Consider the following 17058-nt stretch of genomic DNA (forward strand, 5'->3'; position numbering starts at 1 on the left):
TACCAATTTCACTTAGAAATACCCTGGATGAAGCAATACAAATTATGAACTTTATTAAATATTGACCCTTTAGGCATCTTTTTTCCATCTTCTGGGTGCTAAAAAGAGAATTACACTTCAGGCACTTCTGCGGTGTGCCAAACTAGGATGAGTGTCAGTTTCAAGGAAAAGGCACTGGGTGATTGTTTGAATTGCAAAGGGAACTCCTTGCTTCCTGTGGAATACTGTTTTTACTTGAGAGGATAATTGACAGAAAAACTATGGTTACTGAGACTGAAGTATTTGGTAGACATCGTCACAAAAACAAAGTGAGCTTGTCACCCCAAGCAAAACAACTGACAGTGTTTGTGGCCAATGGTAAAATTTGAGCTCTCAAGCAAATGATGACATCAGAAGTGATCTTAATAAAATTTGTTACCATATGAGGAAAGGTGTCAACATTTAGATAATTAGCATAACTCAGTGAGATATATCAAAAATCTTATTCTGAAAAGTGGAAGCTTGGTACAAACACTCAGAAGACCTTGGCCTGGATCCAGGGCCTGCCATTTACTTGCTACTTCAGCTCCATTTACTTACTTTCTCATGTGAAAAAAAAGAATTTCCTCTGTTTCCTCATCTGTAAAATGGGTGTAATAGCTATAGATTTTTGTGATACTTTCAAGCACTGATATCAGTAAACCAGCTCTCTGGGGAAAAAAAAAAAAAAAAAAAGCTCCGAGTTATAACATCATCTAATTTCTGAGATGTAAATACTCCCACCACTGCCAATTTCAAGCTACCAAAATGAGATCACTGAATGCAGAATTGGGGAGAAATTCTCACAGTTGTCCCTTGCAAGCTGGTAGGAGCCAGCTCAAGCATACCACTACTTTCAAGTATACTTTTGAAAAGATATCATTTACTAACACCTCCTCTGAAGATCCTAGTTGCCAGGAAGTTACACAAGAGCAGAAAAGCCTAGGGAAACTGAGTTTCTGGGGTCTTTGGAAATTTTTTTGATTTCTCACTAAATCCCTCAGAACTTGACCCATTCGTGCACTTATGAAAACAATACAACTCTCTATGCAGTTTTAATAGTTGGGAAGGATTTTGTGACATGAAACCTTATGAATTAAGAACTTGGTCTAAGATGTAATGTAATCCGAAAATACAAGACACATTTTGTATGATTTCATCCATTAAGGAATAAAACCTTCCTTCTAGTATATTCTGTCCAACTATGAAATTTATTTAAAATCTTTTAGAAAGGAGCAAGCCAAGTTAAAAAAAAAAAAAAAGCCAAAAGACTGCTGGGTTTACATACTCTGGTTCCAAAAGGGGGAAAAACGAGGCAAGATTACATAGTGAGAGTAGAAAAAGCAAGATGAAGGGAAATCGCCCATGACAATAAGTCATGTTAGGCATGATACATTTCAATATCTGTAACTGCAAAGTCACAGAAGTCAGAGATAAAAACAAAAAAGACTCCCAGGCCCACAGACTGCCTGATGATGTTGCTAGAATATTTAGCCCTCTGTCCATTTCATGTAAAAAATAAATTAAGTATAAATAAGGAGGTGAGGGAGCTGGTGCGTGCTCAGGTGTGTTCACAGGTATGTACTCAGAGAGGGCATGAGAATGGGGCCAAATGCCTTTCCTCTCACACACTCGCTACACAAAACTCTCCTCCATGTTGCTGCAGAGTAAGAAAGAGTCCACAAGCCGGGGCTGGACCAGCTGCTGGAAGTCGGAGTCCTGCAGGCCTTCAGGGCACACCCCGGCCAGTCTACGCAGCGCAGCCTGGGGAGAAACAGAAGAGATGACACAAGTCAGACCAGGCTCTGCTCAGGGGCATGTATCCCCCTCCACTGCCCTGGGAAGTGCATTTCAGGAAGTGGCTCATTTAGCAGTCAATTTGAGTCAATCATCACCTCGGTCACCTGACACCTTAGTGAAGTGGTCCTTCTGGTCACCTGGTCACTATGGTAACCTTATCACTCGGCCATCTGGTGTCATTTGTACCTTGGTCATTATGGTGGATGTCATCTGAAAGCCTTCATGATCTTAATAATGGTCCTGCCATTTTGGTTTTTCAATCAGCTTAGGAACCTGGTTGTTCTAAAGATCTGTCATTTAAAAAAATCTGATCAGCTTACTGAAATATTTAAGTTCAAGATTTGTTCATGCTTGAGACCATAACTGCTAGAAGCATCAATGAAATGATATGCTTGTTTCCAAGTCCCTAGAGTAACCTAGCAAGGGCTATTTATTGATCCATAAATTCAGCAAGGTTCTGACAAAGCATTATGGGATGAGAAAGAGGGAAAAGAAAGAGAAAGGGAGATCATAAAGCTGAAGGAGATGGAGGTTCTGAGCTGGAAAGAGGTGCGGGCAGATGATACCACTGGCCAGGTCCCCCTGCACTGGGCATCTCACTCTTCCCTGAGGGCTCTCTCCTGTTTTATGTCCCCATGCGCTTGCTCAGCTCTTCTCCATGGCACAAAGTCCCTCCCCACTCTTTCCGAGCCAGCAGGTGCATTTATCCTGTGAGGCCTGGCCTACCGTCATCTCCTCTGGGAAGCCTTCCCTGATTCCCTGAAGCAGAGACAGTCCCTCCCTTCTCTGTGCGCCCATGATCCCTGGGCTGACCTCAACCTTCTCACCTCAACTGCGACTGGTTTGGAGGTGTTTGTCTCCAACACTAGATTCTGAGCTCCTCAAAGATAGAGGCTCTGTTTTATTTTTCTCTGTATCTATAACAGGTAGAACAGGGGTTGGCATAGGGCTTAATAAATGTCTGTTAGAAAAAAAAAAAAGAGAGAACAAATGAAAGGCTTTAAACTGGAGTTCTATTGCTAGAGCAACCTGAAACTGTTAAGGTGGGCTGTGCGCCTACCTAGAGCTCTTTACTAGTCAGCTGAGGCAGTGCATACTAAGTGCTCAATGAATGCTAATTCGTTCCCTTTTCTTGTACCTGTACACAGCAGGGAACAAGGTGAGAGCTGAAGAGTGCCCCCCCTACCCGGGAAACAAAGAGAAGGGAATATCTGGAATAGCAGAAGAAGCAAAAAAACAAAACAAACAAACAAAAAAACACAAAAGGAATACCAACACTTACTGAGTATCTACACATAGTATTTCATTTAATCTTTACAGGATACTACAAGGTAAGCATCATGATCTTCAGTTTGGAAGGCTCAGTGAGGGAAAGGGGTCTTCCTGAGATCACACAGCAGTCCCACTCCAGGGCCCTCATGCCCATACACACAGGAAGGCTGGGACAAGCCCAGGACAAGGGGTTATACTGAGTACAAGGCAGGCAGAGGGCCCATTACCTATACCTATTGCTGAGAAATCACCAAGTTGGCGGAAAGAGAGGAAGGCGTAAGTTGCTTGTTGGATGAACAGGTGCTGCCATGTCCAAGGTGGATCAAGGAGAAGGGACTTATGTCTCTATCACATGAGCAGGGTCTGAGACACTCGTCTCAGGAGACTATCCGTTACTAGTGTGTCCTGCCTCTCCTGGGGTATGATTTCCCCTAAGAGCTACAAAGGTTGAACTCCATAGCACTTTCTGATTCCTTTTGGCTCCAACTGGGAGAAATGACTCTATTACCCTTGACTTGTGGCAGAAAAAAATGGAACCTGAGATCTTCAGCAGAGGAGGCTCTGAGGCCACTGATGTATTTTAGATCATCAGGGGTAAAAATAAAGCAAGAGGGAGGGAGGGACAAAGAAAGGTAAAGAAATGGGGAGAAAATAGACTCATGAGGAGAGAGAATGAGGTAGAAGAAGAAAATAGAGAGACAGAGAAAAAGAGACAACAGAGAAATGGAACACGAAGGAAAAGCCAAAACAGAGAGGCAGAGATGAACTGGTGAAAGAAAAGGGGGAGATGGAGAGAGAGAAAAATGGTGACAAAGAAAAAGAGAGAGTGCCCTGGGGGTGGGGGGCTAACAGGATGGAGGTAGGAGCAGGTGAGGAGCCAGAAAGGGTGGAAGGGGAGGGAGGGGGGGCAGGGAGAGGGCTGAGGGGATAAAAGGAGAGAAAGGGAAGGAAAGAGAGAGAGAAAAACCTCTGAGAGGAGGCAAGCTCTAGAGGAGAGGAAGGGAAAAAATAAAATGAGAGAGAAAGTGGGAGAAGGGGGGGAGAGAGGGAGATGGAGAGGGAGGAAGAGAGAGTGGGAGGGGAAGAGAGAGAAAAAAAGGGGGAGGGAAGGAGAGAGGAAGATAGAGTGGAGGTAGGGGCAGAGGGAGAGAGAGAGAGAGAAGCTCCAGCAGACTCCCTGCTGAGTGTGGAGCCTGGCGTAGGGCTCAAACTCACAACCCTGAGATCATGACCTGAGCTGAAATCAAGAGTTGAACGCTTAACCAACTGAGCCACCCAGGTGCTCCCTGGCCTGTAGTTCTTTTTTTTTTTTTTTTTAGGGAGAGAGAGCAAGGGAGAGCAAGAGATGGGGGGGAGAAGGGGGGAGAGAGAGAGAGAAGAGGGAGAGGGAAAGAGGGAATGAACTAGAAACAGACCTGAAAAAACACAAAGGTAAACAGACACCCTCATCTCCCCAGGGTCCCCAGAAAGCCTGCAGGACAGGAGCCCAAACCAACTCAGAGCACCCCCTTCCTCAGCATCCTGGAGCTCAAAGGACCCTTCCCCCTTCTGAAGCCTGATCTCTCTCCATCTCCCCCTGCTTCCCTCGGAGGGTTAACAGCCAGTCATCCCAGGATCTCATTCCCAGACAGTCTGAAAACACCCAAGCATTAGACAAGCCCAGCAGCCCACTGACAGCCGCCTCATTAAGGAAAAATCAATTCTGTTTGCGAGAGGCAATCTGCACTGCCACTTTCCCAGATGTGGGAGACAATAACTGAAATGTCCTCCCTCCACCTGAAGAGAGCCTTAGAAGCTGGGGAGAAGGCCGTGCGGAAGGCAGGAGAGGTAGCCTCCAACTCCATCTGCCAGGTCAGCCACCCAGTGGCCCCCATCGCAGCAGCCAGGGAGCCACACTCAAATGGTGGAACCCCTTCTGGGACCCAAATCAACAACACCAGCCAATTCTGGGGCCTAGGAGTGGGAAGACAAGTCTATCCGTCCCTCGGCCAGGCAAGAAAGTCACCAAACCCAAGGTCCCATGGAGATACCAAGAGCTGGAAAAGGGCCCCAGCCCTAAGAAGGTTCCCGACTAGAGGGGAAGAAACACAAAAACCCACTAGGAGCCGAGGTAGCAAGACCAGAGCCATAAGACATGGGGGAGAAAGCATGGCTGAAAACAAGAAGGTCTGACCACAATGTCAAGCCCTTCGGCATCAGGCAGGCCTGTGTTTGAATTCCAAGAGCCTCCCCCTTTTAACACCTGGTACACTGGATCACACAACCTGCCTCTTACTGAAGAAAACAAAATCCCAGCCTGCAGGCCCGGGTGCACACCATGTACTCCCTGTCCCTGAGCCACAGACGGCTCCCAGGACACTTCACAGAGGAGAGGGATTTGGGTCTAAACCTTGAAGGGGCTGCTGAGGACAGGGGCCAAGGCAATGTCAGGGTGGCTCAGAGCACTCTGGTCTGGCTGAGCTGGACGAGGCCTGGAGGCAGTGGGAGGCCTTCGGACCCCAGCAGTGTGCTCGAGCCAAACTGTCTAGGGCTAGAGACAGTAGGCCATGGATAAAGGGAACCATGGAAGGGCTTGTGATGGAAGTATCCTGATTGTAAAATTAGGATTAGCCCAGCAGCTACATGGAGGGTGGATTAAGAAGGGAGGAGCTCTCTTCAGCATCCCATGACCCATCCTCCAGGAGAAATGTAATCCCTTTTCCACTGGGAAGACCTTCAAGTGATTAAAGATGGTGGCCAAGCCCTTCTGCGTGTTTTACTTCAAACTAATAATGAAGATGGACAAGGAATTGTGACAAGCCCACATGCCTGCGTGGAGTTTTATGGCTCCCCATTATTGCCGCAGGGCCTCGTAGTGCCAGGCACTTGTGGGCCCCCCAAGTTGTGGAGAAAATGGCAGTTGGGGCCAATGATTGTGTTTGCCCCAATTACACTAAGCCAGACAGAATTAAGAAGGTCTGTGAACTTGGAGGGAAAAATGATATTGCTACGCTTATTAACCTCCAACTGAAACTTAGCCTCTCCTTCAGTTTTGGGTGCAGCCATAGACTATGAAGTCTCAGCAATTCCTGCAACTTGTGCGTCAATGAAAGTCACAGAGCAACTCTTGTTGGAGGTACCTTCAGATATCATTTATGCTCGCTGCTAGTCAAGGTTATAATACTCATTAGACCCACTGCTATCTCTTATTTAGTGTGTTCATTAGAAGTACATATATTAATATATCACATATAAATACTCTAATAGTTTTTTTTAAATAGAGTTAGTTTCCTTCTTAATTCTATACATTTTGGTTTATGCATTTAAAACATTATTCTTAGAAGGGATCCAGAAGCTCTACCAGATCACCAAAGGCACAAAACCGATAAGGTTGTTCTGCATGTACCAGAATCAAAGCCGCATGTTTGTCTCCCCCCACCCCCAACAGCTGTATCCCCATAGTTTAGAAGTGTGCAAGGCACACAGAATCACTCAGTAAATATTTATTGAATAAGATTTACAAGCACTTAGTGACCTACTCAATGTCATGCAGCTCATTAATGGCAAAACCAAGACAGGTGTGTCTCACTGCAATGCCCTCCTGTCTTTGTGACCATATGATGACTATCAGGAGCTCTCCCAAATGAGACGAGCTTAGTCTAAAAAATGATGGGGTGCAGAGGGGGCTTTACTGTGAAACAGCTTGAAGGCCCCCCAGATCCATCACTTCCCCATCTTGGGACCAACCAAGAATCTGGCACTCCCTTCTGGAAGTCAAATGGCCTGTTTATATATTGGCTTCCCTGCTTTTTCATGCTTCCAGCTGGAGGCCACTCTGTTTTGGGATTCAGGACAGCCCCTGAAGGGAGGAAATGTAGAGACAAAGCATGTGTTACCATCTGGTGCAGGTGATTCTTTCATGGTGGCCCCAAGCAGCAAGGAGAAGTTGGGTGCGGACCTTGTGAGATGCACTTGTTTGGTTCAGGTTGAAGATCCTGGCGAATAACACTTTCTGTCCTGTCCTACTGCCTAGAGTCCTATTCCGCAAAGGAGGGGGGAGCTACAAAGCTGGAAGAGCTGGTAAAGGGGCTCTGTCCAAGAGGATGGAGGCTTTTCTCCCAATGTCCCCTTTAGAACAGGAGACCTCCATACCCTAGCTCCCATTGCTGTGAGCACCATGGCGTCGCTACCAGCTCCTAGCATTCTGCCCGCCAGCCACCCTGCTCTTGATTGGCTGTTGAGACTCCTCAGAACCTCAAAGGTTCATGGTTCCTAAAAGTATGCATGGGGGAGGGTTCCCCAGCCCCCCATCTTTCACATATATGACCTTATATCATTTTCTTCAGTTTTTTTTTAAGATTTATTTATTTGGGGGGGCGCCTGGGTGGCTCAGATGGTTAAGCGTCTGCCTTCAGCTCGGGTCATGATCCCAGGGTCCTGGGATCGAGCCCCACATCGGGCTCCTGGCTCAGCGAGGAGCCTGCTTCTTCCTCTCCCTCTGCTTCTCTCCCTGCTCATGCTTTCTCTCTCTCTCTCTCTCTGTATCTCTGTGTCTCAAATGAATAAATAAAAAAAAAAAAAGATTTTAAGATTTATTTATTTGGGGGGGGTTGCATGAGCTGGGGGGAGGGGCAGAGGGAAAGGAAGATAAGCAGACTCCCCGCTGAGCAGGGAGCCTGATGCAGGCTCGTTCCCAAGACCCCAAGACCATGACCTGAGCTGAAACCAAGAGTCAGCTGTCCAACTGACAGAGCCGCCCAGGCACGCCTTCTCTTCACAGTTTTATGAATGAACTGAAATACCCTTATCACCATTTTAAAGAGAAAAGCTCAGTGCCGAGAAGTCTCACGGCTTACTCAGGCCAACCAAGGCATCACCAGCTCTCCTGGCCCCTGGCCTGCAGTCCCAAAGCCTGGGAAGGAAGCTGGGGGACTATGGAGAACTCACCAGACAGGCCACAAGCACAGCATCACTGCTGTTCCTCTCGGAGGGCGACCTGCAGAGCTCGATGAGGCGGGACATACCTGCGTGAGACACACACGAACGTCATGCCCAGGATGGGGACGGACCCGGCCAGACCTGACCCCGAGGTGCTCCCCTTCCCTCACACAGCCTTCTGCAGAGGGAGGCAACCCCAGGGCCCCCCCAGCTCACCAACTGGCCATGGAACGGGGGCTAAACCCACCTGGAGGAGCTTGTGGTGGAGACCTCCTGCTCCCCTGGGTATGAACGGACCCTGGTCAGGGCCAGCACTGAGCTCGGGAAAACTGCAACAGAACGTACTGGGGACCTCAGAGAGAGAACTTCCTCTGTGGGTACTTCTGATTTTGCCAGAACTACATCGAGTGTTTACATCATTATCAGCGGGACTGCCCAATACCATTTTCCCCCCAATTGCCTATCTCAGTCAGAAAATATATTGCAGCTAAGAGGACAGAAAACTTCAGATTGAGGTTAATGTTTCCTCGGCCTTTACAGAGGAAAGGTAAATAAAGGACTGTGCTTTTCAATGTAAATGGACTTTTTACAAACTCCAAAAAAACAAAAACAAAACAAAAAGCCAACTCGTAAGATATTAATAAAAAGGTGTACAGACACATTCTGTATGTTTACCTTCCAGAAAGTCTTTCTGGAGCCGGAAGCCTGGGCCACCTCATGCCATTTGCCGGGTACCTGCATGTCCTCATGCCTGGAGCACCCTTTCTCAACCATCACGCTGCAATAACACCTCAAGCCACGGCTGAAGGCTCACGTCCTTGCTAAAATATTCCTGGACCCATGCGGATAAATGTGAGCTACCTCCCCTGGGTGCCAAATGTGGCCCGGACAGACTTTGAATGTTGCTCTGTGGCATTCAAGTGCATGTTTTTCTTTCCATGCCTGCCACCCCCACGAGGCTGTAAGCCCTGGTGGTCGGGACAATGTTCCCGTCCGTGCATCAGGCCCAGCGGTCCGAACAGAGTCAAGCAGGGAAGGGGTGCTCTGAACACCTTCGTTGGGTAAATGCGGCAAACTGAATGCATGAGTGATTTGATGAGTGAATTAAGCAATGAATGAAAAGTGAATAAGAGAAGTAATGAATGAGTTAATGAATGAACAAAAGGATGAATTCATGAGTGACTCAACAAATGAGCAGGTAAGGAAACAAAGCGAGGAGGCGAGTAACTGAGCGAGTGAGTGAAGGATGAAATGGAACGAGCAAATGAAGGAATGGGGTCCCTAGTGGGAAGTCTGCAGGGGAGTCACTTTTCCATCTGGGTTTAGCCTCTCTGAGCCCTTCTCCTCTGTAGCTTCGGCCCCAGGTTACAAGGTAGACGAGGGGCTGCACGCTGGGCCCCCATCCCAGCATTTTCTGGCACCCAGAGAGTGCGGCTCACCTCAGCCAGCCTTGGTTCTGAGTCATCTGTGGCCACCATGAAACCGGGGGTGCTCCCCTCCCCACGCCCACCTCCCCCCTCCTGCCACAGCCGGCACCACTTACAGCTCAGCCGCACGGCCTCCCGGGCCACTTCTGGGTCTCGGCTGAGACGGGCCAGAGTCACCGCGGCCTTCTGCTGGACTCGCTCGCAAGCCGCCACCTCGGCAGGGGTTCCAGACCTTGGCTTCTCGGACAGCATACCCATGAGAAGCTGGACCCCTGGGAAGGAGACAAGAAATGGTTGGCGCCTGCCCCAACAGGAGACTTGCCCCCGAGGCCGTCCCCGGGGATGGATGGCTGCAAAAGGTCCAGACGTAGGGGTCTCAACCACAGGAAGGAGGCTGGATGAGGCCAACTCTTCTACTCCTTCTGCCCTGGGATTATCTCTGACTCCATGTACTAAGTCACTGTACTTGGAAGGGACATCGGGAGGACATCCCTTTTGATTTTTTAAATGTTAATTCTGAGCTTTTATTGTATGCATGACACTGTACTGAATGCGCAATAAATGCACGATCCCCTAAGCCTCCCAATAATCTCGTGAACTAGATACTAGTATAATTCACTGTGAGACCCAGAGAGAAGTGATGTCTCTTCTCCAGGGTCACACCGTTAGTAGTTGGGGAGCTGGTACCAGAACTCAGGTAATCTGGTTATCCATCACTCCTTCACCTCTGATCCAGCTGCCTCAGAAATCAGTCCAGAGGAGACAAGTCCCCCATGGGTGGTGACCCAAACCTAGGCTGGATAAGCAATAGATCAAATATTTTAGAGGGAATTCAAGCATGGGAGGAGGGTAGATAAGTTGGATTGAGAGATGTAGGCCTGAATTGGGTCAGCTGAAAAGTCTTACCGCCCTCCCCTGAAACCAGATCTGTCTTCTGATTGTTCTACAAGCCCACATCCACATTCACTCCCACCTCAGTGCCTCTGCCACCTAATTTTTCTGGATGGATGTCCTTTTCCCTCTCACACTCCATTTAAATAATTCCCATCCTGCAGGTTGTAGTAAAAGTCCATTTCCTAGGGGAGCTGTTTCCTACCTGCCCCAGCCCACTCCCCTTCCTTGCACCCAGTGGCACCTATCAGCTTAGAACTTAAACCAGATGTGGCCCACGAATGTATTTTACTTTGCTCTGTTGCTCCACACAGTGTCTAAATTTTTTTTTAATTTTGCTATTATGAAAATTGGAAGATTTCCATCAAAATCCAGCTTCCAAAAAAATTACCTCCTGACTTCACATTGGGCCCACATTTCTTCATGACAACAATTTGTTGAAGCTTATTATAAGCTTGCTATTTTAAATGAGATTGGCCCAGTCCCTGCTGAGCCTACATCATCCATTTATATTACCTGTCTGGATATAGTCATCTAAGTTTGTAACCTCTGACTTAGACCGTGGACCCAGAAGGGTCTTTAGAGCTCTAGCGCCCCACTCCCCTCTCCATTTCACAAAAGAGCACCCGAGGTCTGGAGAGAGAAAATGATTCCCCAAGTTCACACAGGAGTCAGTTCCAGTCCAGGACCTCAGCCACATGCCTCTCTGAATCTTGCTCGAACCAAATGTGATTTCTAACTCTCCTAGATCCCGCTGATGCATAGGGGCTATAAGTCACTTAGTTATGGCCCTGAGACTATTCAGTCTTGGGGAGAAGCCATTTCTCTTTCTGATGAGCTTTGTAAGTACCCATTCCTCCTTCCTACAGACTCAAGGGACATAGTTCCTATTATTTCTGCTAGCACACACGCTAACCTTAGGGCAAGGCGCTTCTCTTCCCAACCCTCTCCTGGACCACTGAATGTTTCATAGTCCTCAGGCTCCCTATGCCTACAATGTCTCTAAGACAAAGTCACAACCATGAATGTCCTGAGGTATGTATATTATGGCTTGTGGGCACATGAACAGGGGACACCAAAACGACAACTATGGGAAGTGCCACAAGCTCAGGAAATTTTGCTAACTCCTGGTTAAGTTTCCCATAAAGAAGCCATTTTCCCATCCCCCACTTTGCACCTGGAATCTGACAAAGAACCAGTTTCTAATATACTAGTAGGTAAACTCCAGGGGGTAAGCATTTGTGTCCATCTCCTGCGTGGAAATAGCTGAAGTATCTAGAATAGTCCTTCGCTCAAATATTTGTTGAATAAATATCAAATGAATGAATATGAATGCATTCATGTGAAAAGTCTTACAAATGGATAAAATCCAAGTTTCCTTTAAATATACACTTTGTAAGTTTTATCTAGAAAAAGATAAGACACCATGAAATTGAGGCTGCCTAGTAAAATCTGGAGTGTGTTTCCTAAGTCCTGGCCAGAAACCTGAAGGTTGGGAGTTACATCTTCAGAGACCAGCCCCCAACGCCCTGTTCCCCCACCAACACTCTCTCCAGCTCAGCCCAGCCCCTGCAGGAAGAAGCCACAAGAGGGATACTGATGTCAATGGGTTGACAGGTAAGAGCCTGGGCTGCCCTGGCCTGCCTCCCCATATAGGGGTGATAGCACAATCTCTGACTTCCCGGTCTGACCCCCATCTCCAACCCCCACCACCAACACTCACACACAATTCAGGCAGGACAGAGACAACATCACCAGGCTTCGGGGCAAGCCACATCAGAGTCTCAAGCATTCCTATTAAGAGGACTGCCTTTCAGAGCCCAGTCCTTACAACAGTGCTTATCCTGTTCCCCCCAGGATCCCACTGAGCTCCAGCGGGTGCTGGTTGCCTCACCACCACGGCCCATCCCTCCAGTTCTGCCCCATCAAATGCCCTTCAGCTGAGCCCCGTGAGACAGCCACTGTTTCTGGAAAGAGCAGGTGCACTCGGCACAGCACGCATTCTGTTCCAGATGCTCTTCTAACAAGCTTTATACTCTCCTCACGTCACCCAGTGAGGTAGGTACATTCCCACTGTGCAGACGGAAAAGCAGAAGTCATACAGCTGGCAAATTACAGGGCCAGGATTCAAGCCCAGTCTGTTTCCAGTTTTCTCGTTGCAACTCCCCTCTGCTGCATGGTTTTATTGTCAGTTTCGCACTATCTCACATTATCACTTTTACCCAGTTGGGCTCTCCTCCTAGGGCAAAGCCAAGGGTTTCTTTACCTCTGTGTGTGTTTGTTCAGCACAATGCAAGGGATGGAGTAGGTCTCTAACTGCTGACTGAACGAGCCCGACATTAGCCCTTTGTAAACCACCAAACCCTCCACAGAGGCCAGATGTCCGATCCCAGATCCCTAGGCCTCTGGAGACCCACTGCCGCTGACCACTTGAACTTAAGGCTCTGAGTGCAGAAGGAACGGGCTGCGAATGACACCCCTCAGTCACTCAGCCTCAGCTGGCTCAGTAAAGGTTTTCATTATTAGCTCAATCACATAAAATTAACACAAAATGATGTCTTTCAATTAGTAATAGGGCAATGGGGGATGGGGAATGTGTGTGTTTGCTAAAACAGCGGGGCGACCTGGGAGAAGGGGGTTTAAGAAGAGCAGAAGCAACTGGCCCCGGATATCAGCTCACTCATCCTCATTAGCCTCTCCGGTTTCCAACCGGCTGCTAATCGCTCCCTTATTTCTCTTACTCTGCGGTCCCAGCTGCAGGGCGACAGACCTGTCCTGACCTCCGGCAGAGGCAGAGACGGCGCTCCCCGGCCGGCGAAACCCGGCCCACATCACCTGGACCCTGCAGATACCCTCGGCGCAAGTGGGACCAGAGAGCCAGGGGGATGGCCTTGTTCTGGGGTGAGGGGTCCAGGGTTCAGGCCGGCCCGACCTGCTCCCCATCCTCCCCCTCCTCAGGCGCTTCCGCTTTCTGAGGGAGGCTGAATCCAATATGATAGGAACGACTGAAAGTCCAAACGCATCCTCTGGCAGGAAGTGATTTTTACATTTTTGGATTGTAATGAAATGGGTGTCTACTCTTCACCACCCTAGTTAAAATAGCACCTGCTAACCCCTCACCTTGGGTCTACTTTACCCTACCCCCCATCCTGCTTTATTTTCTGCATGCCACTGGCATCGTCCGACATGCTCTGTCTTCTCGTTCAGTGCCTGTCTCCCACAAGACTTGAAGTCCACTGAAAGCAAACAAGCATTTACACATTGGCCCAGCTGTACACATATGCATACACACACACACACGCACATGCACACACACACACACATATATGCTCACATAATTGTGGAGACACACACGCCCACATTTCCATACCAACACGCCGACCTTCACACAAACACAAAGGCACACAGTCCTGTATAATCCATACAACGTGCACACCGCTGAAAAGACATACCATTCTCCTGAATGATGTCAGACGCACACTGCTCGAGGACAGACAGGTTTGCCAAGATGGTCACAATCTGGAAAAGAGAATTGAGAATCTGAGAAGACTGGCACACCTGAGCCAGGCGGTGCCCTCTGCAGATAGCAGAGCCAGGAGCTACAAAGCTTTCCTTTAGCCTGTGGTTCTTTCCCATCTGCATGGGCCGTGCCCTCATGGTATGGTCTTCCATCCTCATGGGCTCCTGCCTCCCACATGTATTTCCCCAGTGACTGGTTCCCACTCATCAGCATGTGGCCCTGGGGTGGCCCCCGGGGACCCTAGGACTCCACTGGAGAGAACAATGTGGCCTGAGTGAAAACGGGGGCCCCATCGCCTTTCTACAGGGTATGTCTAGCCCCAGACCCTGAAATGTAGACAGAACTGGAAGACTCCTGGCTAACCCCTCCCCTGGCTTGGGTTTCGCTCATCCTAGCTTCTTGCCCTGATAGTGAACCCTACCTACTTTCAACCTGAAATTAGTGAATATCAAGGTCAAGTTAGAGAACGTGAGTAAGATCAAAGGGCAGCATTACACTGCAAGTGTCATGTGTTGTATGGAATCTGGTGAGAAAGTTCTTGCTCGGCTGACTTTACAAGTCTGCAGTCTACAGTCCTTGCCTGTTGCTCATCCCTGAAGGGCTGTCTGAGGTAAAGACATGCTGACACCAGGTGGACAGCGAGCCTGGTTACAACCACATGGGCTGGGTAGCCAATAGCCCACCCCACCCCAACCCCTTGGCACAATCAAAGGTGCAGAGAGAACTCACTGCCCAAAACTGGATTAAGGAATAGGCCATCAAGGGACCGCTTACAGACCCCAAACTGTAAGGTGCCAAAACACCATTGGAAAATGTTGGAAACTTGGCACCTATTAACTCAGATACCACCCAAGACACTGCTCCTGACATAAATGGCAAAATGAAACCTACCCACTGCCACAGAAGCAGACAGCACTCTCGAGTGGTAATTAAAATAAATGATAAAACAAAATGGAAAACACTTCTCACTGGTGCAGTCCTATCTCTCTCAAAAGGGTTCTTCAACGCTTGTGGCACATTTTAACTGGAGGCCGTGTCCCCACCTCTGTGGCAGCAGCTGACAGTCTACTGAGGACAGTTCAGGCAGCTTAAATTCTGGAACTAAATAATGCATAGTAATGTGATGTTTACCAAGAAAGAGTATTATCTAGATTTTAATTGGCTCAATATTGACATATTATTCTGCATACATAAATGCATATAATAAATCTCTTCTTTTACACAGAAAGGAAAATTTTGCCATGTTCATAGAATATCTACACCCGTCCCCACTAAACACATGTTGAAATTGGATATGCGTTCTTAGGCTGCCGTGTGTCAGCCCTGGCGGCTCAGCCCTGGTCAGGGGCCTGGCTAAGCATGCCGGAGATGGGCTGCCAGGGGAGGGACAAGAGAATACCCTGAAAGCTTTATCCCACAGGCAATTCTGCCCCCTGGATGTTCTATGGAGGGAGTGAAGAAGGATTCATCTTTAGAAGCTCTTTTTCCTCCCCTTCTAAGGCTGTGAGTGTGTATGGGCCGAGGGGAAGGAGTTAGAGGGAAAATACGGGTCAAAGACACAGTCAGAAAAATGGAAGGTTCCCCAAGAGGCTTGAAGTGCACAGTCCTACAAGGAAGGAAACGAGAGGCTAAGCCTGGGTCAGACTCTAGTTCACTCGGCCTTCTCTGGGCCGTTAGCAGTAGCAGGGAGCACCTCTCTCCCCACCACCCAGAGCCACCACCCGCCAACCGCCCCCAGCCAACCATTCCAGATAAAGATGCTTCCTGGACACACAGATCCAAATGGGAAGGGAGGAAGCAAGGAAGCAAGGGCAAAATAAAAAAGGAGAAGGAATCCTTTGTCTGCAGCACCAGGTTCATTACATAGCAATTATTAGCTGTGTCACAGGCCCACGTAGGTCTTTGTGTCAGGCTAATTTAGATCCTGTTAATGAAAATTACTTCCTCTTTGCAGAGCCTGTACCCCATGTGGTTTTCTGAGGTTCAGATGAAGTATTCTATTAAGCACAATTTGAATAAATGCCAGTTATGCCCTGCTTTGAGTCCCCCTTCTGAAACATGCTTGCGTACGCACCGTGAGGTAGCAGGGAAGGGGGATCAATACTTCTCCTTGAAGTCAAGTGCAGGGATGGGATTTTAGCGACAACTGGTTTACCTTGTTGGAGACACGATAACAATGCTGTCAGGGGACAGAGTGCAAGAGCCAGGCGGACAGTTTTCCCCCTGCCCACGGCTGATTCAATCCTGTCTGATGATTTTCAATTAAGTCCTATTCCTCCTGAGTGAAAGGGTACTATTCCCTCCACAGTTATTCAGTGAATACAGAGGATATCAGCCTCGAGAGAGGCTCCAGGTGAGAGGCAGTGCAGTGTAGCAGCTAAGCACAGGGATCAGCCTCGTTCCAAATCCAAGCTCCATCATTTCTTTTCCATAGGATCTTGGCCATGTTATTTAGCCTCTCCTTGGTTGATGAAGGTGTATTAGTTTTCTGTTGCTGCTATAACAAATTACCACAGGCTCAGTGGCTTAAAACGACACAATTTTACCTTACAGTTCTGAAGGTCAGAAGCCCTCCATGGGTCTCGAGGAGCTAAAACCCAGGTGTCAGCAGCACTGCATTCCTTCTGGAGGCTCTAGGGCAGAATCCACATCCTTGCCCTTCCTGGTTTCTAGAGGCTGCTCGTATTACTTGGCTCTCGGCACATCACTCTGCTTCCTCACTCGGAGCCCACTTTCAGACACTGACCCTCCTGCCTCATTCTATAAGAACCCTTGTAAACTCAAAGTGGATGAAAGACCTCAATGTGAGACAGCAATCCATCAAAATCCTAGAGGAGAACATAGGCAGTAAACTCTTGGACATCGCTCACAGCAACTTCTTTCAAGATACATCTCCAAAAGCTAGTGAAACAAAAGCAAAAATGAACTTTTGGGACTTCATCAAGATAAAAAGCTTCTGCACAGCAAAGGAAACAGTCAACAAAACAAAGAGGTAACCCACAGAATGGGAGGAGATATTTGCAAATGACACTACAGATAAAGGGCTGGTATCCAAGATCTATAAAGAACTCAAACTCAACACCCAAAAAACAAATAATCAAGTCAAAAGTGGGCAGAAGATATGAAAAGACACTTCTCTGAAGAAGACATACAAATGGCTAACAGACACATGAAAAAATGTTCATCATCATTAGCCATCAGGGAAATCCAAAT

The 17058-nt window shown here is 48.0% G+C and overlaps 1 protein-coding gene across 3 annotated transcripts in view; it reads right to left on the reverse strand.

Annotated features, from left to right (window-relative positions):
- Nucleotides 1-1210: 1210 nt before the first annotated feature.
- Nucleotides 1211-17058, reverse strand: part of INSC (INSC spindle orientation adaptor protein) — a 121385-nt gene continuing 105537 nt past the window's right edge. For all 3 annotated transcript variants that reach the window (XM_081798537.1, XM_081798535.1, XM_081798536.1), the window contains 4 exons: nucleotides 13778-13844; nucleotides 9551-9706; nucleotides 8017-8093; nucleotides 1211-1782 (listed from right to left, as the gene is read on the reverse strand). In XM_081798537.1, coding sequence (XP_081654663.1) covers nucleotides 1654-1782; nucleotides 8017-8093; nucleotides 9551-9706; nucleotides 13778-13844 — 429 coding nt within the window. In that variant the 3' untranslated portion in view covers nucleotides 1211-1653. The remainder of the gene's footprint in view (nucleotides 1783-8016; nucleotides 8094-9550; nucleotides 9707-13777; nucleotides 13845-17058) is intronic.

The sequence above is a fragment of the Leptonychotes weddellii genome, chromosome 11 (assembly GCF_054177405.1).
Source record: "Leptonychotes weddellii isolate Sample4059 chromosome 11, ASM5417740v2, whole genome shotgun sequence".
NCBI classification, from domain to species: domain Eukaryota; kingdom Metazoa; phylum Chordata; class Mammalia; order Carnivora; family Phocidae; genus Leptonychotes; species Leptonychotes weddellii.